General features: G+C 28.9%; 1 protein-coding gene across 3 annotated transcripts in view; it reads left to right on the top strand.

Annotated features, from left to right (window-relative positions):
• bru3 (CUGBP Elav-like family member bruno 3) overlaps window positions 1–23,925 on the top strand; it is a 731,908-nt gene that overhangs the window by 60,765 nt on the left and 647,218 nt on the right. Inside the window, exon 2 of one of the 3 annotated variants that reach the window (XM_088194154.1) lies at window positions 15,563–15,645. In XM_088194154.1, the coding sequence (XP_088050280.1) occupies window positions 15,563–15,645 (83 nt within the window). Of the gene's footprint in view, window positions 1–15,562; window positions 15,646–18,777; window positions 19,120–23,925 lie in introns of those variants that run through there. The other 2 variants (XM_088194155.1, XM_088194159.1) reach the window with 2 other exon arrangements.

The following is a 23,925-nucleotide window of genomic DNA, read 5'->3' as shown; positions in this document are numbered from 1 at the left end:
GCTTGATTCAGGTAAAAATGATATTTTTTTGATAAGGTATGACTCTTGAAACTCTTGTCTACAACACTGCAAAAACGCCATTCAAAACATGCACAGGAAATACCCAAAAATCGACGTTATATTTCATTAATTGAAATGGTGCGTCTGACGCGCCTGACGAGTAATATAGACCCAAGTACTGGTGCGTCTCACGCACCAAACGAGCGGAAAGGGTTAATACATAAGGTAATTTATTAAGATACACACTATGAATCATGTTTTTAACAATGACAATTTTATTTTATTCTTAAATCACAGATATTTTTTTTATTGAATTGTATTACTAAATTCAATCTTTTTACCCAATTTTATCAATATATGTCTGTAATGTTGCAATTAGTGCAACACAAGGTTATGGCTTAGAAATTGTAATACAATTATTGAAACTGTATATGTATACATAATTCAAAATAAAAAATATACTCCACAGTTTACGACACAAATTTAATTTAAAGTAAGGGCTGGCTGTATGGGTGTAATATTTGAAATTTAAATAAAAGCATTTTAGGTTTCGTTGTATTGGGAGCGAACTTACGCAATATCGCCCTGGGCCGAGAATTCCATAAATCGAGACCCACCGTTCCGCACAACGCGTTCCCTACTGAAGGGCCCTGAAAATATGTTAATTTTAGAGCTTTTGTTCCGAGTTTTCTAGACACTAGCGAGCGTCACCTGATAAAAATGGCACAGATGAAGAATCGTGCTGTTTTTTCTCTGACAAATAAAATAATATAAATAGCTCGCTAGATAAACACGGCTTATCTATTTAAAATTTTGTGATTATTTCAAAATAAATGATATAGAAACAATTTTTCTTGTTGATAACATATGAGATATGATCTATTAAAGCTTATTTTAAGAGAATTTTAATACTTGATATGCACAACATATCTAAATTTAAATTAATCATTACGATATTCACAAATGATATTAGGAACATCTAGGTAAACTATAATTATAAATTATATCAAACACTAATTTCCATCTCTCAGGCACGAATTTTTTTTAAAAACACCAAGGTTCATATGGGAGTTGATCCCAAGTCTTATATCACTCTAATGTATTCAAAATAATTATTTATTTTGAAAAAAAAAACTGATTTTAAAATTATAAAATTAGCATAATTATGTGTCAAGTGTCAACCATTTCATATATGTTAATGTAAATAGGGCTTTTACCGAGTATACCGATGTAACAAATGCTCGGTATTCAAGCTAATTTTTAATACCGTATTATCGGTTAAAAAATATTACAAATATTATTTATTCAGTTTTAACTATAATATTTGGGGATGCAAAAAGACAGACGCGTTTATACCACACACACCACCTTAAACAAAAAAAACAATATAGCTTAAAAATTGAATGTAACTAAAAAAAAGTACTGACCCCTTAACCGAGGATCTTAAATATCGCTAAATAATAAACTTCTGATTTTCAAAACAATATTAAAATTGTTTTGGACCTACTAAACTCATCTTTTCAGTACAGCTTCACTTTTTGGTCAGAAAAACTTCTGAATAAAAAGATACAAACCCGGTGATAAACAAGAAATATTTAATAAATGAATAACCAATAAAGTATTAGGTATCATGGCTGTTTCTCTAATGTCAAATTTTTCATTTAATGTTTAAAAGAATTCAAAGATTCTAAATAAAAAATAATATATCACGAAAAAAAAACTTAAGTAATACCAGTACTTCTCTTTAATAGAAAATACTCTTTAAGCAGCTTCGTACATTTTTAAGTAAATGAATTCGAATTACTTAGTATATTCTTATTATTTTTTATAAAAATATTGCTATTTATTTTATTGTTATCTAATAAAATATTTATTTTTGTATATTTTTCTCCTGCAACCACAAAGCTTAACTTATGTATGGGTCGTGGCAAATCATGTGTTTTTTTAAAACAATGCTTCCTCAAAATTCAAATCAATATATAAACAAATAATTAAGATACGGCGATGTCTTTAAACCACAGTTAACATTTGGCGATCTATTTTTTACCCAATATTATTGAGCATTTTATGAATTATTCAATACAAATATTGATTCTCTATTTAAATCAATTTTATAAATGTAAAATTTAGTAAATCATCCTGTATAAATATTATAATAAATATATTAAGCCAGACCTCTAAAGAATATTTAGAGATATGCTATCTTGTTTATATATATTTTTTTAAAAAGACTCTCTGAAATTCCAGACCTTACGAGCGCAAATAACAATACTTGCCAAAATTAGCATTTTTATACAAACACCTTTTCGTTTACGGCGAAACAACCCTAATTACGAACCCTTTGTTTTATTTTTAAGAGCGAGCCCGCAATGCACGGGGACGTTGTTGTTGTGGGGTGTGTGTATAAATTGTTTTATTTTTCAGATTAGCTAATTCAGGGGAAGGCAACCGTAGGGTTGGCGTGCGGACCACATATTTCGTCGGCTTGACACATAACTCCCATACTTATCAGCCTTGTTTTGTTACAAGGTTTTTTATTTGAGGTGCAACGAATAAAGATTGAGAAACAAACTTGCAATGGTTTTTATCAGAATAATTTAATTTATTGTATAATATTATAAAAAAATATTTCAATAAAAAAGTAATAAAAAATTATCACGACATATAATAGCCACATTATTTCGTTACAACCTAAAGTTAAAAATAAATATTTTCAACGTAATAGCACGCCTTAAGGGTAGTATTACGATTTAAATCTTGTTTGATAACATCTTGTCATATTACGTATTACGAAACGTGTGCTAAAAACATAATCGTGCAACTTGCAAACACTGGCGCCTAGTAAAAAAAATACAACGTTTTACTACCCTCTACAACATAGAGCCTCAACTAAACAATGCAGGAAGTCGATTTTTTTAAAACAATATTAATAAAATATGTATATTGCTAATATAAAAACGGCGGCCGTTTAATGCCACGTTATAATTTTCATATAAATTATTTTATTACAACCACACTACGTTACGACTTCGGGGTGGGTTTGTATAATGTCATTTTGATACGCACATAACTTACGCAGGACTTTTATTAAAGTTTTACATAAAGGCCCGTCAGGGGGTAATGTTAGGAGTGAAAGGAGGAACGGGCACTAAAAATGTAGTAAAATTAATGAAAACGCGTCATGGCAGCCATTTCTGGCCATAATGGGAGACACGTCGAATTTCAAAGTGCGTGACAAAAGTGTCACACACGTTTAGAACCATTAAAATGCGTGGGTGTGCACGACGAAAATCGTTTTATGTGTAGCGCCACGATTAAGAACATGGGGTTGCCATAAGCGATGTAACGATGAAATTTCACTCATTAGTGATATAATTTATATATTATTTTAGTTAAAAGATAATTGTTACTATACAATAAAAAGTAATGTGAAAAAATATATTCAATAATGGTTACAAATAAAACAATAATACTAAGCTTGCAGAATAGGGCAATGAGAGTAGTAATAAATAAATATAGATATTAAAATTGAGTAGAACATACTATGTTACCAAGGAATAAAAAAAAAATTCATTATTATGATGATATATAATTAGGAACTAGCTAGGTAAAAAAAGCTATGGTAATATTGCAAATAGTATCAGAAAATAATACAATTTTACAAAAAAATAAATTTCAAAACATGTTTTAATGCCACGACGACGTTTTGTCGTCGTTGTGGCATGATTTTTAATTATTGTATATATTACAGTAAATGTCTATTATCAGTAAAGATATATTTAAACTGCCATTTTAGTAAATTATATCCAAATACATTTTCACCCGTAGATTTATATTTCAGGTATCGAAGTGAAATTAAATTCATATTTATGAAATAATACACATTGTCTGTTACATATATGATATTGATATAAAAATGCATTATTTATGATTTAATATATAGCAAATTAAATACTTTTAATTACTATAAGTATAACTAATTACACTTTAATTAATTCAATTTATATAAAATATTTTTTATTGCTCTAAAAATATTTTTATTGCTATCTAAGTATTTATTTAGACTTTTATCTGCAATCAAAGAAAATGTATTACAATTAAAATAGTAAAATAGCCATATTTTTTATTTAAATTATAATTTTCCGTAGTTTCAGGCGAAGCATAAAACTTTTTTTTTTAAAAATATGTTATTTCACGTTATTAATCAAAAATAGCTAGTGTACAGTTTTTACTTTCGAGAATATAAATTATAATAGGACCCCGAGAAGCCATTAAGCATGTCATGCAACAAGCACTTCTTGCATTTGACGGAAATATTACTAAATCATTTTTACAAAAGCTGAGCTTTCGTTTAGATTTACGACATTATTTCTTTGTTCGTTGCCGTGAAGCGAAATTCGCACTAGGACCAGGCGGACCCTTTTTCATATTTATTTTTTTCCATCCACTGAAATGTATAAAACAATACCTTTGAAAAACGTACAAGATGTATGTGTGTCTATTTTCGAGTATATATGCGTAAGCGGGAAAATTGAGTAAATAAAAAGTTGACAGCAAGTTAGAGTTTCGAGTTAGAGATATTTGTCTTTTGTGAAATTATATGAAAATATTTATATATAACGTGATATTTTACGGCGTAATTTTTTTGCTATGGAATCAATTTTAATTTATTTAATATAATAAAAATATATCAAAAAGTCAAAGTTATTTACAAAGATGCACACAAATGTTAAGCTGTGAAAATATCAGATTAGATATGCTTCTTATTGTATATACATTCGTATATGTAATACCTTTCAACTTAAACAATATTTTTTAACTTTTTAATTACATTGCAGAAACTGGTGAACAATTAAAAGTTTGTTAAAGTATGCAATGGTTTAAAATGCTGATGATTACAGTAATAAAAAACAATTTGATAATTCAAACTGTATAAAAAACATTTCAAAACAAGCTTTAACTATTAAGCATTCCTTTGAATAAAAAAATACCTTTGTTAAAGCGATACAAATTGTTTTCGAAAAGCAACCGCATTTTTTCAAATATTTCACTTTACGTTCAATATTTTATCAAGGAAAGAGGTTTTCTCTTTTATACAGTGGTGTGCAATTTGCATTCGTTGCTCAGCTACACGAAATTCTTGCCGAATAGCTCGTTAGGCAATGTTCTTTATTGCATTTAGAGTGCAACGTGGGCCGCAAACGCTTGCGGTTTTCTTTGATTTGAAAGTTTCCAAACAGCTTTTTCTTACGACATATGTTGATTTATAGTCAAAGCAACGTAACAAACTGCTTACGTTCAAATAACTCAATTACCATCAAATTTTAACACTTCACGGACTCAATTAGTTTATAATGACTTATTTTGAATATTATATAATTGCTTTTTGGTTAAAATTTTTTTTTATTTATCGTTTATTATGTTTTTGTTGTTTATTATATTATATAATAATGGTATTAAGTGTCCATTTTTTAACACTATAATTGTCAATTTTGAAGGAAAGATAATAAAATTCTAACGAAATAAAGTAAAACATTCTAGATTGGTCTGATTCCAATCTATTTTTTTTATTTTTTTACAAGCAAAATTATCATTGTTGTTATCATGTTTGCATACCGCATATATAATTTTATTTTTATCCATTTCCCAGTGTCGTTTTCGGTGATAATAAACTAAACATATTTTTATGATTAGAAGATGTTAGATTTAAATAACACATGTATAAGCAAAGTATCATTGTTTTTACTTTACTCTAAAAGTGGACTCCTACAGATTAAAATTTATTTTTAGGCATATCGATATAATATACATAAATATGTAATTAATACTATTAATTTATATTATTAATATTAATTAATTTGCAAATTTGCAATGCCATGCCTGAAGACAGTGTGGTAGTAAAAAAAATATTATGACTTATACGAAAATTAATTAATTCCAATTTCTTTTGCATTAAATGAACTTGCATAGTTTACAATCAGAGCTTTTAAGTATTCTTACCTAATAAAATATCAAAAAGTAAAGTACAGTCTTGGTGGGAAGTAAAGGATCATTCACACATATTATTAAAAATACATAAAATTACTATTTTAATTTTTAAAATACTGGAGCATGAAGTGTTTAATACTTTAAATCAAAAGAAAGTTATATTTTAATTATCTCTGCTGCCAAAAAAATTATAACTCGTAATGAGCAAAAAAATATTACCCTTTATGCTTACAGACTTAAATTCAAATACAAATTATACTGATTTCAAGAGATAACCAATTTAATGCCAGTTATTAATAAGATCCAAAGTTGCATAATATAACTTTGAAATATGAGTATTATCTGGATTTTCTGCAATTACAATATGTTTTTTTATTTATTATTTTGTTTGTTGTTATTTTAATTAACTGATTTGGCCATAGCTGTATTAAATATAAATATAAACAGAATTTTTTTTAAAATATTTACCTATAATTTTAAAGATTATTTTACAAACTGCTGGAAAAATATTTGAATAACGAATGATTAAAAAAATTTAGTATTAAAATTTTCGCATATTTGGGTTAATCTTACTTATTTGTAGGCAATATAAATTATTATTCATTGAAAGGAATAGAACATTTAAGTAATTTTTATTATTTTGTATATCAAGAAATTATTAAAAAAATAACCGTTTGTAATTGCTGAAATTTTAGAAAATACTAATATTTATGAGTAAATATATATAGTGCAGCTGTGAACTTTCTCAATGGTTGGTATTAAATAATGTTCAATTTTAACTCTGTCTAAATTAATTTAATATTGTAGTTTTATATACAAATAAATAGTATTTTTGGCAGTACTAAATTAAAGAATGAAACAATGATTCTTAGTGTTTTATAATTTAAAAAAAAAAAATTTTATTTTTAAATGGGTAAGTATTCGTTATTCGTATAATTAAAAATAACGAATATTTAATAATTCAATCTACAATATAATTTTTTTTATTTTAAATACATGATAGATTTTAAATAATATTTTTAAAAAAGTACACTATAGTATTAGTAATTAAAAAAAATATGAAACTGGCTGATTCTCACTTTGATAAGCTGTAAAAAGGTTAATAAAGTTCAGAGGAGTATTTTGATTCGCGACTTACTTTTTTTGGTATCTTAAAAATTGGTAACATAAAAATAAATTAAATAAAATGCAATTTAAAGTGACAGCAGGAGAATTCTTTACTGCTCCTGATCCATCTATTATAATAAATAGTGAAAAATGCAGGTAGCAGTGTAACTTTTTACCGCGCCAGTAATTAAATGAAAAAATATTTAGCACTTAACGTTCAGTATTAAATTCAACGATAATGCAAAAGCTCGCAAGCACGTGTAAGCCTCTAATAAACGTTCGCATCGGATGCATTAACTGCACATAAAAAAATAAGCACATGATATTATGTCTTCCCAAGTAAAGCGGAACGGGCAATATCCCGGATGACTTTATCCGGAAAATTATTTTAAATTAACAATAATTGCACATTTTTCAGGCTTTAGGCCGAATCCTTTTAGGCCCCGGGCAATTGTTTGGTGCGATCGTTTCGTCTTTTAATAGCCGACCGGGAGCCAAATAATAGGCCGGGGATAAGCGCTCGGGAAAAAACCCATTGTCAGGTGTTTAGCGGGGTTTCCTATCCTCGAAACCAACACACACACATACACACCGATATACCAAACCTGTGTAGGTGATTACACACAAACAAAGGAGCCACCGTATTACAGGGAAGTCGTACACTCATCGCGCTGAAAAGCCTCCGTCGGGGCCTTATTAAAAGCCACGGGAGCTTTGAATACAAAAGCTCTTGAGCGTGAGCCCTAAACGAATGCCGTGATCATATATTTAACGATGAGCTTGGCATTTAATTGATTTTATTGTATGGTATCAATCAACTGCATTAAGTAATGTAATTTAATGTGATTTTTCTGGACATTTCGTAAAAATGACTAATGTTTGTTATCCATTTTAGATAAACCATTTGTAACTAAAGATATATTATTAACTAAAATAATATTTAACCCAAAAGTGCATAAAAAGTTGCAATTATTTAATTAAAAGGAATTGCAGTAGACATTAATCGAGTAGGCTTAGAATTCAAACTGCCAAACTTTTAACAAACTTTTTCAAAGCCTCGCCGATAGCCAAAGCTCCGGTCGTCAACTGTCTTTTGCGCCTCGCAACGACATAGTACATTAATACGTGACGACTACGGTGGTTGCTACGCTAATATGAGCCTTAACGGGAACGTGTAAACTTTATTATTGAAATATTAAATTCGAGATGACGTTTAAGCCCTTAACTTGGCTTGTCCCGCTTTCCGCACGTCGTGTGTCCGATGCACTATGCATAGGATTAACTTTTTGATGTTTTACTCCGCATCAAGATGACATTGTATGCAAAATTTCCATATAGTACATCGTGTACTAGTAAAACTTGTGCAAAACTATAAAGCCTTTAAAACGCATATTGTGTACATTAAACTAGAGTACTTTATGTACATATTAGTTAAATTATAAAGTTTTAGGACAATTAGCTTGAGGATCCGGATACCCAAAGGATTAGATTTTTTTTATAATTCACTTATGTATCACTTTATAGTTTATTTATTAACGTTTTAAAATATAAGTGACGTTTCATTAAAAGCGTTTAAGCAATCATATATATGATGGATTATTCTGATCTAAAGTTATATAACTAATTGTTAGACTCGCAAAATATGTATAATTTAATTATACCTGCTGTTAGAAAGACTACAATTCAGTATGCAAAAAATTTTTTTTTTTAGAGTTTAAAGGAAATAATTGAAAATATTATTTAAAGTTTAACGAAAATATTTAAAAAGATTTTAAGATAGTAGCTGTAGCTGACTATTGACCTGTAAAGCCTATGTTCGAATCCCATGTAATCGTTTAAATTTATTTCGTGCCTATTAATTATAATTATAATTGATCATTTCCGATTAGGTTGACATACATTTTTCTAATTCAACTGATAAATATCAATATGATTAATTCAAATCTAGCTAGTTCGTATATATTTTAATTTTCCAATAATGGAGAATATTTTATACGTTTAAAAAAATATCAGAAATCTAGCATACCACTTACTTTATTTATACTAGTGTGCTAATATTATTTTTACTTCTTGTAGATTTGCATATAAAGAACTTCATACACCTTTAGTGTAATAACACTCTTATATTTTTTAATGGCATAAAAACCCAAATATATTATTGGGTCAAATGGCCTTTTATCGAAAACTTTACGTTTTGTAGTCAAACATTATTATTTCAACAAATAATTTAATGCTGCCCAGCTAAATTGCAAAAATTTGCTACCTGGCATATGTGAATTGGTTTTTAAAAAAATGTGCAATGTTTTCAAATGTGTCTTAAGCTTTTACTTATAACGAATACTTAAAAATAAAATAAAGACTCCAGCGATATCGTATTTATGCTAGGATATAATATATAACTAAAAGTTTTAGTGTGATGTCAAATTATCATTAACTTAAGTAAATCTACAATTTTATTACATACTTAATTTAATGTATACCACTAGTATAAATAGTACACATTAAGAAAGATAAATATTAAAATTAATAAACAACATTTTAAGTGGTAATCTAATATGTCAAGCAAAAACATAATTAAAAATGCCATGAAAATATTGTTGTAACTAATAGGAAAGTGTCATTATTTTATAAATTAGTGTGTTAATTTTTATTTATACACATTAATTGTTGTTAATTTATTATCATTACTTGAAAGCAAAAAAATAGCACTGTGATGACGTTTATATCGGAATTAAGCCATCTTTTTCTTAAAGTTAATTTAGAAACATAAATGGCTGATTTTTATCTGGTTGAATTTAAGTATCATACTTGTCAAAATATATTAAAGAATAGAACTCACTGCCTCTAATACTTCTGAATTTTGAATCCAAACGATAATGAAATTCCTTGCTGAAGAATTAATAAACGGTTTTTACGCAAATCTCTATATTACCCTAGGTTTTTTCCAATTTTCAACTAATCTTTAGAATTATTTATTATCAAGGGTTTGAAGCCCACAAAACCAGGTTATATAGAGAGTGAATAGGTATAAATAAAAGTATATTCTTCGTTCCCTGAGCCGTGTTTACCTTAGAGGTAGTGTTGTAGGTCTAGCTTAGAGATATGACGTGGGGTGGGTTCGGATCCCTGTTCGAATATTGGCGCAATGGAATTCGATTTAGATGCTAGAAGAAGTTTTGTGAGCAGGTACAGCGTGGTGGGTACCCACGTGACGCCTCACGGATTATCTGGCCACGGGAATACGGTAGCAAATCGAAATAGGTAAATATTTCATATATTTTAGTGACGAAATCAGGCGTTCTGTACAGAATTGGGGATGGAATAGGGATTTGTGAGATTTCGGGAGGTTGTCTATCGGGTGGTTTGTTTTATATTAGGCCTTATATCACGTTGTAAAGATATCGAAATATTGTTGACGTGATATTCACATTTATTATTATACTATAGTATACCGATAAAAATAAAATTTTAATTTATCAGAGCACCAAAAACACACACATCAATATTGTGCTTTCATTTTTCACTGAAAATTTATTAGTTTTTATTGGTTTTGTAGGATACAATATATCAATGAACAAAAATAGATATATAAAGTAGTATAGAATAAGATATCAAAATGTATCTACTATTCACTATTAACTTTTATATATTTATCAGTCCTTACCGCTCTGCTTAAGCGACCTTGCTCCAGTGGTCAAGAACATGTTAAATCGCATATGCTCCCTTCAAAGTTACATGTTTTTACTTTAACGTACAATAAAAATATAAACACAGGATCTTTATATTTAATTTAATTTATTCTTTTCTAATGAATATTGCTGAATACAGTATGTGTTTCGATGCATGTTGATATTTCTTATATGTGTTTTAAATATTTACGTATTTAATTATTAAAATTTTATATGATCTAATTCAGTATATATTTAACACGAACTATAATTCGATTCTTGCAAGAACGCTTTATGTTTCGCTCACCATATGAATCAAACAAAAATTGATATTTACGAGACGCCGCCCATATGTAAATGCCAATCTACGAATTGGCCTTTCTTAATCAATATTAATGTATTTTTGGCAAAGCTCGTTCATTTCACAATCAACGCCGCCGAGAACCGGTTAAATATGCACCCCTTGAAACAAAGCAGGCTTTTATGTTGAGATACCATAAATTTTGTAATAGCCTGCGTCGAAATATTCAGAATATTTCCGATAGCAGGTGACTTGTGTACGGCAGAGTAACGACCCTTAAAACTACGATCATCCCTTAAACCTCGCGCCTCGACCTGCGACCGATCCGAATTAATCACATCACATTTATAAATGTCGTTTGATACTTGATCATTTTACTACCCCTCGGAAAAAGTTTCGTCGGAGAAATAGAGCTGGTCGGCTTAAATTTTCCAAGTTTAATGGAGTCGTTTTGTTTTAGATTAGTTTCCACTGGGGGTGTATTTCGCGAGGCTTCGGCTTAAGTGTAAGCAAAGATGAATATGAAATTATTTACATAATCCGCCGTTATGGCAATGTTTCGGAACAATTTACGAGATTGCGAAATTTACCTAGTTTGCATGTACTGACTATAATTATAACGTTTAATATTTTTCAATTTGATAAAGCGCTATTAAAATTTCTCGGATGATCAGTTTTCAATTATACTCGGTAATGATAGAAAGTAGTCATGTGGAAAATTCGATACGTGTTTTTTGCCGTTATGTACGCTGATATTGAGTTTTAAATAAAAATAGCACAGGAACCCTCTAATATGTATATATTATATGTATATACACATATCGTATAATTTTACAGCCTATATCAATTTTTTATTAGAATATACTACATATGTATAACTTTTATTGTGTTATAAATATTAATCTTTGACATGTATGTGAATTTAAGCAAGCAATTTTTTTTATAAAAAACAGGTTCAGAGTATCTGTTTTTCTCCCACCCATGAAGAAAATATAGTAGAGCTGCTTCTTTTTTAATATTATTAATTCAAGGTATTCTTTATTATTTCCATCTTTAATTTAAAATATTAATTCGAGTGTTATTAAAGACTTTTATTCATGATAACTAATTTGTATTCAAGAATACTAATTATTAACTATATTTTTCTAATCTTATATAATAATATTAATAAGTCAATAATTTACAGATGATTTGTAGTAAGTTGTCTTATAACTTATTTGTAGGTATTGCTTATATTTTTAGTAATGTAAAAGTTTAGTATGCTAGTATTTAAAATTATAACTATGTATCTACATCATTTAGGTACTGTATCATTATTTTAATGTAATCACTTTTTATAATAAAATCCACATTAGACAAGCGTAAATTAAAACATAGCTGTTTAATTGTCTATAGACTAGAATTTTATGGCGCCATGCCCTTTTGACTGGATTTCAGTTATATGTTTGTTGAATTTAAGTCTGGAATCCAGGTGTATACCTAGGTATTTAAAGCGCGCTCTCCATTAAATATTATGCGCTTGTTCACTTTTAATGGGTGCAGGCAAGGGTCTACGTTTGGTGAATAATATAGTTTCTGTTTTGTCTTGGTTCATTTGAACTCTCCACTTCTAAAATATTTTTTAAGGTTTTCAAGGGATTTTTGAAGTTTAACTGGAATAGGTTTAAGACCATGAGAACTAGTAAGGATTGCAGTGTCGTTTTTTGCAACTGGAAAATGGTCCACCTAATAAGTATTTATATTATATAAAAAAAATATATTTTATTAACTTAATTAAATAATAATAAAACAGATATATAACAGACTTTTAATATAGTAATTTCGGTTAAACTTAATTATATCATTATGCTTTGCCACGTTTTTTATAATTTTCAATATATAAACCCCAATATGACATAGAATACGTTAGATAAGAGGCCATCGAAAAAATATTATACGTTCTTAATTAATTTTAGCACAATTATTTAAATTTAATTAAAAAATATTTTTCTTAATAATTCATTGAAATAAAATACGAGAAAATATGCAGCTGCACGGTTGCATTTTTTGTTTTCAAATTTTTCGGCAACTTGAGCCGAAAACAGGTTTTGCATGTCAGCAAGTTAGCATACAAGATTTGCTCGAACGATTCGCAACAATTATATAACTGCAAAACCTTACGGCTTCATCGTCGAAATCCAACATGGGCGAAATTTTCTTTTGTTGAAATTTAACTCACCAAAAACTCGACGACGACAACGAACATTAAAAGGCGCACAATAACAATAATCCGCCTGCTCTGTGTACACGCCCATAATGCATAATATAATATTTTATAATGTCGTGAATGAGACATTACTTTCGGTGTCTACTTACAACACGCCGCTGAAAGCCATTTTATGTTGCCATAAATGAAGTATGGCACCGACGTATTAAGTGATATTTCAGCAGACGCCACTTCATAAAATATTATAACGCAATTAAATCCCTACTAAGAATTTCAATTAAACCTTATCGCGCAAAAGTTTCAGCAAATGTTTTGAAAATATTTGTGGGAGTACGCTTCACCGAGACAAAAATGTTTTGTATTTCGGTACTAATCATAAACCTATTACAGATTAATAAAATATAGCAGGGCCATAAATTCTAGAGCATTTACAAAATATGTATGTTTGTAAAGTTAATATTTCACCTGTCATAGATGTCTAATTTAAAATGTACATATGCAATTCTTTTTCAATATACTATTGACAGGATTTGGTTCTTTATAGTTTATGAATAATGGATACTACGAAATTTGCGTAAACATAACACAATAAGTATCATGATATAACCCTACACACACTCTTAATTATATACACCACAACAACACAACTTCTTCTTAATTTATTTCAATTAGGCTGATTATTAAAATATTAGCCTAATTAAAAAAATGGGGTAATTTTAATATTTATATTATACATGCAATTAAAGCGATTATGAGCTATTTTAAAGTTTGTAAGTTAATTTTTTTAGCATGAGAACAATAAATCAAAAACAGCAACGTTCTGTGCTACTTGAAACACTTCACGATCGTAATATTTGCGTGATTTATTCGTAAATCGTTCCTTCTGTTCGTTTTTTTGATGTAAGCAATAAGAGAAATATATGTGTCGCTGTCAAACAAACGGCCTGCGTATGCATAAAATATACACACGCCGCAAAATATAAAATTCAGATCAAAAAATCCTCGACGTGGATGGAGGGTGAGACAATGATAAAGCATCCCTGTTACGCGGCGAGTTCACACGTTCGTAAAAAAGACCGTAAATTTTAAGACGTATACACCAGAAGACCAGGTACGGTCTCGGCTTTCTTTCTCTCGCTCATTTTATACGTATAGGATGCCCTCTGCCGCCGTTCACGTTTTATATCATCATCAACTGACACCTCTTTAAAAATACAAAGGACACCCTCGGTGGAAGACAAAATAAATTAATTTTAAATGTCGCCAGGAATAGGCGGCTGGAAACTTGTGTTGTGCAAGGATAACCTACTGTTGGATTTTTTTTAATTAATTGAACATTGAATTTGTATTTATATTTCTATCGTTAAAATTTATTATGACTATCAAATTGATAATTGTGCTATAATATTGCAACTTTTTGCTACAAAGGCGTTTTTATAAAACGTATTGTGTATTTAGATATAATAAATTTTATTGTTTTATATTTTTGCTAGAATGAATAATATAATTACACTTAAACTTTAAATAATTTGTGTTTAAATTAATATAATAATTATTATTTTTTTTAATAATAAAGTGCTTAATCATAATTTTATTATATTATAAGTAAAAAATGTTATTTATATAAATAACATTTTTAATTTTTATAAATGTAGGAATAATAAATATATTATGTATGTCTAGTATCATAATACAAATATATAAAAATATAGGAATATGATTGCAAAATATAATTACTAACACGACTTATATGCAACTTAGCATAACAGCTGACCTTACTGGAAAATATCAATTAAAAATATGCAGCTTAGAGATTACTTCTTATTGCACCCACAAATAACGCTATAGTTTGCATTTCTGTAAAATAATATAATATGTTGAAAATTAAATACTATATTCGAAAAAAATCATAACTAATAAAAATGTAGAATCCAAAAGTTGAACGTATAGAATTCGTACACTCGCTAGCTGTGGTACCTCACGATAGTGAGGGACCAAAAACTATTGGTTTTTTGTTTGTTGGTATTTGTAGGTTAAATAATATTTTTATAGATTTATTTTGGATGACTTGCAATTTATTAAAACATAGTATTATTGGTTTTACACCATAGTTAATTTTGTAATAATTTTATTTATTAATATGTATTATAAACTTACATACAATTAATAATTAAATATTTATTTAAATGTTTAGTTTACTATTATTGGAACTATGACTAACCTAACTACACTGCATACGCTAATTAAGATTTGTCAACGTCTCATTTTAACGTTTGTTTAATTTTATTTCAGGTTGCGCGTTCTTAACATACTTCAGTCCCGAGAGCGCGCTAAGCGCCCAAACGGCTCTTCATGAGAAACGCACACTACCAGGGGTGAGTCCAGCCAAAAACCTACCAAAAACCTACCCCAAAACAAGCAGCTATCCCGATGCCAAATGACGGGTCGTACGAAACACTTAGCGCGTTTGCATGCGACCGCTTATTCGCGCATATTTCACTTACACACTGGAATCGGTCCAGGCCCGCGAAACACCGAGCAACAAGTTAACAACGGTTTTTGGCATACACATACCGTATACATATTATGTGTTGGATGGCAAAAAAATATCACTTAATTTCGCATTTAAAGCGTTCGCAGAATTTCGGCGGAAATACGAGAGAAATTAAGTTTGCGAGTTGTTAATTAAGCGAAAGCTGTCGGCATAGTTGTAGCGGAGGGAGATGGATTTACAACTGAACAACGGACGCATATAGGAAACGTGCGTAATGCGGAATTTTCAGTCGTAAATCCACAACGGGGACAACGGGCATTCAAATTTAGAGTAGACTATTACGTTATAAGGTATGGGATGTTATATAAACGGTATTGTCTAATACACTATTGTTGATTATTAATGCAGTCATTTTATTAATCATTATATTATAGAACCTAATATATATAATAAAAAAATTAAATAGTTTTCATCTGCAAGATTAATTTTCATTCTAGAACAAAACATATTTCTAGTCATTTTGGTATGACTCTACCAAAATATAGTCACTAAGAATCTCAACGCATATGATGCGACTGAAAAGTAGTTTCGCATTCGGTACCAAGTTCTGGACACTTATGGACGTTGTTCATTAAGTTGTTTGTAAACGTCTATCTTATTGTTTATTTTTCATTTTTACCTGAGTTTATCAGGTACAGCGTATGAGTTTCTAAGCATGATTAAAAATACATATTCTTACCATAAACAGGTAAAAGTTAATTACTAATTTTTGCAACAATATTTCTTTTCGCACAAAACCCAATGCTGCTAAGGCTAATAAGTAAACTCCTAAAACCCTAGAAAAACGAAAAGTTTAGAAAACTTTGTAATACAAATCGCTCTAATTTTGATCAGATATTTATCTACATTTTTTATATAGCTCTCGTAATAACAAGTCAAAGTTGTCTTCAATTTCATTGATTTTTTAAAAATAAATAAAGTTTTTACCGGGTCAGCTTTCGAGCAGAGACGCCATCTGAAAGATGATGCGAGAGAAGCAATCCATCCGTTTAATTTAACTAAAAAATGCATGTCATTTAATGAAAACGAAATATTAAAAAAACTGTAAAAGCTGAAATAACGTCCATGATTCTTATTCAGATATTTTTAGTTTATAAGGAAAATTTAATATAATAATCTTGAATCTATTCCAAAAATATTTTTTCATTTTTAATTATACTTTATCCGCCATGTGCTAGTATAATTATATGATTTAAACTTTTCCACACGTAGTAATATATACATTTAAAACAATTATCATTTCTCAGAAGTCAAAAATTCACGTCAAAAGCAATAAAATCGTGTCGGCGCCGTCGCAGTGGTAACGCTCAGTAACGAGAAATTATGGAAAACTCGGCTTAACTCGGGTGCCGTGTCACATAAAAAAATATAAATAGCCTTTGATATTTGCAGTCTTATTAAAAACAGATTTTTTGTTGATATTTTTGTTTATTAAAAAATCAAAAACAAATATTTTCTTAAATTAGTGATTTTTTTGCTAAATTTAAAATTAAAGTTTGGTATTTTTTGCACTTCAAAACAAACAAAGCGCTACTTACTTTTATTGGTTTTAATATTATTTAACGCCAAGAATAAGGTTCTAAGGAAAAAATTGTGCGTGAAGCCATTGCAAGACTTTTCAAGTAAATACTTCCAAAGACTCCGAATTTATTTTTCAAAGTGCCACTTCAAACAATGTCTTTTCAGAGTCTTAAGTTTGGACCTCAAGCCAATAAACTCTTGAGCTTGGATGCTGTCATGAAATTTTACAAATTGCGTCTCGAAATTATCAATTTCCGTCAATTAAAAAACACTTAATTACAAAGAACTGTACTCTATTAAATCTGGATACTTAATTATTTTTATTGTCTGTTCCATACTTCTACGCTTTTTTCAACTCCTACACCAAAGCAGTCAAGTAACGAATTTGTAATATGCTAGTATTTATATGCATCGGCTGCATATTATTTTGTACAGTTGTGCTTTTTTTCTCAAAATACTTTTTTATTCAAGAAATATACTTATTAGTGTAAGTCTTTACACCTGACTTAAAAATTACCGCTTACTTTTAAAGGCTTTAGTGTATCCAAACCAAAGATCAATACCTTTGCAAAACCTTGTAATTTTAGGTTTATTCTTATGAATAAAGATCTGTAAAAACACCCACTTATAATCATTGAGTTGAGGAGAAATACCTCAAGAAAAACTTTAATTTCTACATTTCATAAATCGCTCAAGTAGGAAAAAATTATATAGTTAATAAAAAATGACGTTTTTGAAAAAAATTCATATTCAAAATTAAACTAAATTAGTTTTATTATATATATTTTAGATAATATTTTTTTAAGATTAGAGCTTTCGTTAGCAATGTAAACGCAACTAATATTTTACACACACAACGTATATAAATATATGGCTTTTACGACCCTAATTTTGTACAGTGTATTTAAAACCGTTAAAAAACCTAACCCAAAATATTACATTATACAAACAACTATCTTCTAAATATAACTATTAAGACATTAAAAACGTGCTGCCCATATTTATGCAAGTTTATAATTTAAAAGGAACGCACCATAAAACTAAAAAGCAACATCCGCCATAACTAAAAAAATAAAATACATAAACAAAACTTGAACGATACTAAACAGGCGGATAAGTACAATAGAATACACATAATTTTCGGATTATAGATCAGTGCATATTACTATATAAATTAAAATTAAAAATACCACTTTCGTATCTATTATTGCGCAATCTTCGTTCTTGCGAGTAATTAAATTCGCATAATTAAAACGTCGAAAGGCGGCTTTGTAATTTTATCCTCCGCATGTTCCTGTTTGCTAATTCCGTACAGCCATTAAAGCAACTGCTTCGATTCGCCTTCAGCGCTGGAATGATGTAGTGTATAATGTATTTCTATTGGTCGATCAGCCGATACTGGTATTTAGTCTTATTTTAGGTAACGCGCGTTAGTCTTCGTCAAGTCTCCAGAACGTCTGGATCATTGACGATCGCCTCCCAGCCCAAAGCTTCAAAAGGCCCTGTTTTCCGCTCAAAAGCTCACCTCGTGCTGTTGTGTCCCTCCTAAGTTTGCGAGTGACGTTAACGGACGTTGACGTCATAGAAAATTTAGGAAAGTCTAATAAATTCATAGCCATATAAAATAAAAGTTTCAGTTTTCGTTGAATCGACTGTGGTGTTCAGTGATAGTTATCAGTGATACATTTATATGTCATACGTACAGCTTGGATCAAACATGGATTACGACAGCATCATTTTCCCAGATGTGGCAAGTTATTATACGGAACTATTGGTGAATATATATTATTTACATTTATAAAAGCTTACATATGCAATGTGTATACATTTATGTTTGCATGATAATTCATATAAATGTTATTTTTTTAAATATATTTAAATATTATTTTTAAATCCCTGATCTATAAATCATATAGGTAAACAATGCTGCTTTCAAATTTAAATTTAATTAAAATTAATATATATGACTATTATAAAAATTCAATGATTTGGTACATATGCTTACAACAAAGTATATTAATCATTTTACGTTTTCGAAATATGTATATATATTGCTAAAATTATTATGGTTTTAAATTTAAAAAAAATAGTATACGTTGTTTGAATAAAGTTTGTTTTAGTACTTTTTAGGAAATATTTTCAGAATATATAATTTAACTAGTATTATTTGGATTAATTTTTATGTGAATTAAAATTTTTTATTTAGTAACTTTATTAATTAAATTAATTAAAGCTTGTACTTTAAATCAAATATATTATTTGTTTAAATCATATTTTGTAAACAAATATGAGAAATAAAAAAAAATTGGTAAAATGTTCTATAAAAAGTAAAAAACTTTGGTAACCAACAATATCTACAGAAGATAAATATGTAAATAAAAATATATATATATATATATATATTTATTATTCAGGTGTGTCATAATTTTTTTAATTTTATTTGTTTTTCATAATAGTACCGCGTTTATTTTAAATATATGTGTTAATATTTTGTGTTATCCTATATTTTCTATTGTAGTATAAGGATAGTTTTTATTTGATACGATAACTAAATTTAGAGAGTAATATATTGCAATACAATATACTTTATTTTTAAAGTATTAAAAGTTGTTGTCTATTTGAGAGTAAAAGCTTAGTTAAATTTTAAAATAATTGTACTGTATGGTAACATATAATATATTATTTTTTAACAATGCGTAAAAATTTTATAAATTTATTTTCGGATATGTCCAATGTCAAAACATTAGTTATGATTCTCAAATATATTAAAAATCTCTAAGCACTGCAACGTAATCAAATTACATTCACAAGCGCAAACATAAGTCGGTCAATCAGCCAGATATATCTTTATTTATTTACGCATCTTCAAAAAGCTCGGGTGTTCGAGCTTTCGCTTTCCTTCAACATATTTACCCTTGGCTTATCAATCTTCTCACTGTCATCCCCGAGGCAATTTAGTAGGAAAAATGTGTGTTTGTTCTGGTTATTCAATCATTCCCGAGCTTACCGGAGTCGAATCATTTCGCTTATTTTTTTTAGGAAAAAGCTTCTCTGGCTCGCAGCATCCGTTTTGTATAAAATCTATTTCATCTCTTTCGTCAAAACTACACGGCAGTGTTCTCCTCCGACACGTCTTCTGAGAATTCGGAGTAATATTGCAAAGGCATTCATGTGCCGACGGTGGTGCCGAGAATAGCTTTTACTGTTTGTTTCGAATGTTTAGATTATGACCATTCGATCGAGCTCGGCGTATGCACGTGGTTATACACAGAACCGAGTACGAAAGTGCTCCGAACATATGGCCGACCGGTGAACGAAAGCTTACGTCAGAGGTACGAAACCGTCGGCGCCAGAGCCGAAAACTCAATGACGACCTGTTAATACACCGGCGATTTGTTTGTTTGTCTATGATGGATTTGTAGCTTCGATTAGTGGAATCGTGATTAAAATTTGGCTTCTGGATATTTTTCATCACGTTGAATCATCTACTAGTTGTACACATTAATCGCATAAATATTTCCTGCTGGGACTTACATCTTGTTATTCTTTTATATATTAAATTTATATTCTACGAAAGCAGTGGTCACTTACAGCAATAACGGCGCATTTATATTAGGGCTCAAATTCAATGATCTTTCTTAAAAATCTTGTATTTTCTCGTTCATCTTGTACAGGTCCATGTTGTAGTCTTGTAGCTACAAACTTAATTTTTATAATCACTCAAGAGCGTAACCCATCAAAGCTATACTATATTTGCATTAACACAGTCAGTTTGGGAGCTATCCATTTTATCATTATTCATAATCAAGAAAGAGATGGCAAGTTAATAATTCTGTTTATATTTTGAACAAAATAATGGAAATTAAAATCAATACTAAATTTTTTATATTATTTAATTAATTGAAGTAATGATAAGTATATTGAACGTATGTCCGTATTGTGTGCTTCAGGCCTAAAAGTATGGCGTATACCCAAACTTGCTCTTAAGCTGACTGTGACACGTTTATAGTACAGGTTGAAATCATAAGAGAATTTATCATTATGCATTGCTTTTTAAAAATAATTCAAAATTATTTCACACAGCTAAAACTGTACGTAAGCTAGATGACACCCATCGGATACATATTTTTCAGCAGCTTGGTCATAAGTAATTCTGCACATAAATGAAACTTTTCATTATTCTATGCTAAATCATAGTAATTTACGCTTAGATTATCGATAAATTATTTAAATATATTTATTCAAGTAGTTTTCTAAACAACAACACCTACTGATAATTCTACTATGTAATTAAGACCATGCCAAACTATATTAGAAGGCAAACGTTCTAACAAGAATTTTTAAACTCCGCTTTTACACACTTGCATTACAGTAGCTCCGTTTCACGCCAGGGAAATATTTATTCTGATGGGACTTTTTCAAGTACTACCAAAAACAAATTTATCTGTGAATTCAATAATTTAAAGCATATGATTTTCAATCACATGTCTTAAAAATCTCCTTGTTTTTATTCTTTATACCTGTTTTTCTTGAATAAGATAGAAATAATTAACATACATTTCTGCAAAAGTAAATTATTAACAAGTAATATAAAAAAAATGTTATGTTTTTATTTTATACAACATATCTAAAATAAGTTAAGCTTCCCTGTCGCGCCATTACGCAGCGTTGATGGCGTGATTCAACAATTGATGATGTTAGCGAGATTATTTTTAACTTTCCATATAAAACAACTAAGAGAAAATTCGAGTATTGCGCAAGCAAGGAAATTTATCATAAAATGCAGTAAGTTTATATCATTTGCTCCACTTTCTCTGAATAATTCTTTGATTTTAGCTTCTATTAATAAATATTAAATTGTATTGCTTAACGTTAGCATTAAAACCAAATCGGTGGTCCAAAATCAATACATTAATATTCAATTTAGATGTATTGATCACGTTGGATTAATTGGATGTAAGCGTGGATTAGCATGCGGCCTGGTAATAGGTTGTGATAGATTATAATAGTCAATCCCACATTACACATTGATTTATATGGGTTGTTAAGGAATATTTGACCGCAAGGCAATCGGAATGGGAAACTATTAAAATCTTTGATTGAACATTAGTTTCAAGATAATTTGCCCATTTAATACATAGACGTTTGAAGCTGTATCTTAGAGTATATTTGTATTTATTTCTATATATACAAGAAGAACTCAAATAAATTTAGTACTTCCTATATTTTTTTTATGTGGCGCATATTACTTCTTTAATAATCAAAAATATATCTATGTATATTTTATATGAACACTTAATAATATACAGGGTATTAATATAATATACTGTGAATAATATTTTAAAAATTTCCGTTATTTTAATTTTTGCTCTTAAACAATTTATATGATTTATTTATAATCACAAGATAAACTTATATAGTTTATCTTGTGGTTTTACTTTGTTTAATGTTAAATTGTGGCAAAACTAAATTTTACGTCAGTAGAAATAAATCAACGATAATTATGAACATGTTTGCAATAGCAGGAAAATTTAATTATGTAAAGCAGACACAATGAATGTCACTTTTTGTTGGCTGCATCCATAAGTTTAGCGAGTATGTTTTTATTGCTCATTACAACAATGCACCGAAGCCGAGCTTATGCTAAGGTCATAACTTTGAAGCGCTGTTTATTATGTACGACTGGAAATAATAAATAGAATTTCTGGCGGTGCATACATTGCAAACGACGCGTTTTTGCGTTGTCGGTGGTTAACATGATCATCACGTAACGTGAATGCCTCATATTCGTCCGCATTCTCGACTCTCGGTTAGTAACGAGGTGATAGCGAATGTGCCGAGAGAACCAGATGAGAACTTGGTCTGGACCTACGGTTAGGACTAGAGAAAACAAAATTATATATAGAATGAAGATCGGAATAGTTTCATCTAAATTTTAAGCAGACATTAGATATTTAAAATGAACTAAAACAAAACAGTTTTAATTACATAACAATTCTGGAAATAAGAGAGTTATGCAAGAATATATATTACTAGAATTTCATAGCGAATTATCGGTCGTTCACATAAAACATTTAAGTACGTTCTTAATCGTTTCTAGTGAAGTAACAATGTTGTATTTTACGAGAATATATTTTTGGATATACATATAAGCAATTATTCTTCAATTTAATGATTTTTATTGTTACTAAGCTTAATAAATTATATTACCAATACAATAGTATTTTTCAAGTTCTTATATTTTTATCGAAAATATAAATAAATGGCTATGACTGATCATTACTAAAAAAGTAACAAGTATTTTAAACTGGTAGGTAAAAATCATAAGAAAGTAGTATAATATTATATTTAATTGAATATATAATTTTAAATAATAAAGCTTTAAATCATGTAAAACAAAAAAATTAGTTGTTTCATTCTGATTGTGTCAAAATATCATAGTAGTATTGTCAACTTTTGTTCTTTGCTATCATTTTTCTTTAAGAATGACTACATTTAAGCTATTCACTGAGAGCAGACTTAGTAAGTTCTTTATAAAACATAATACCTGCTGGTAATATGAAAATTCAAGTAAATATTT

Source organism: Plectrocnemia conspersa, unplaced genomic scaffold (assembly GCF_051122295.1).
Source record: "Plectrocnemia conspersa isolate PC_06_02 unplaced genomic scaffold, ASM5112229v1 ptg000010l, whole genome shotgun sequence".
NCBI lineage: Eukaryota > Metazoa > Arthropoda > Insecta > Trichoptera > Polycentropodidae > Plectrocnemia > Plectrocnemia conspersa.
The sequence above is the reverse complement of the archived record's forward strand: the minus strand, read 5'-3'. Positions and strand labels throughout refer to the sequence as shown.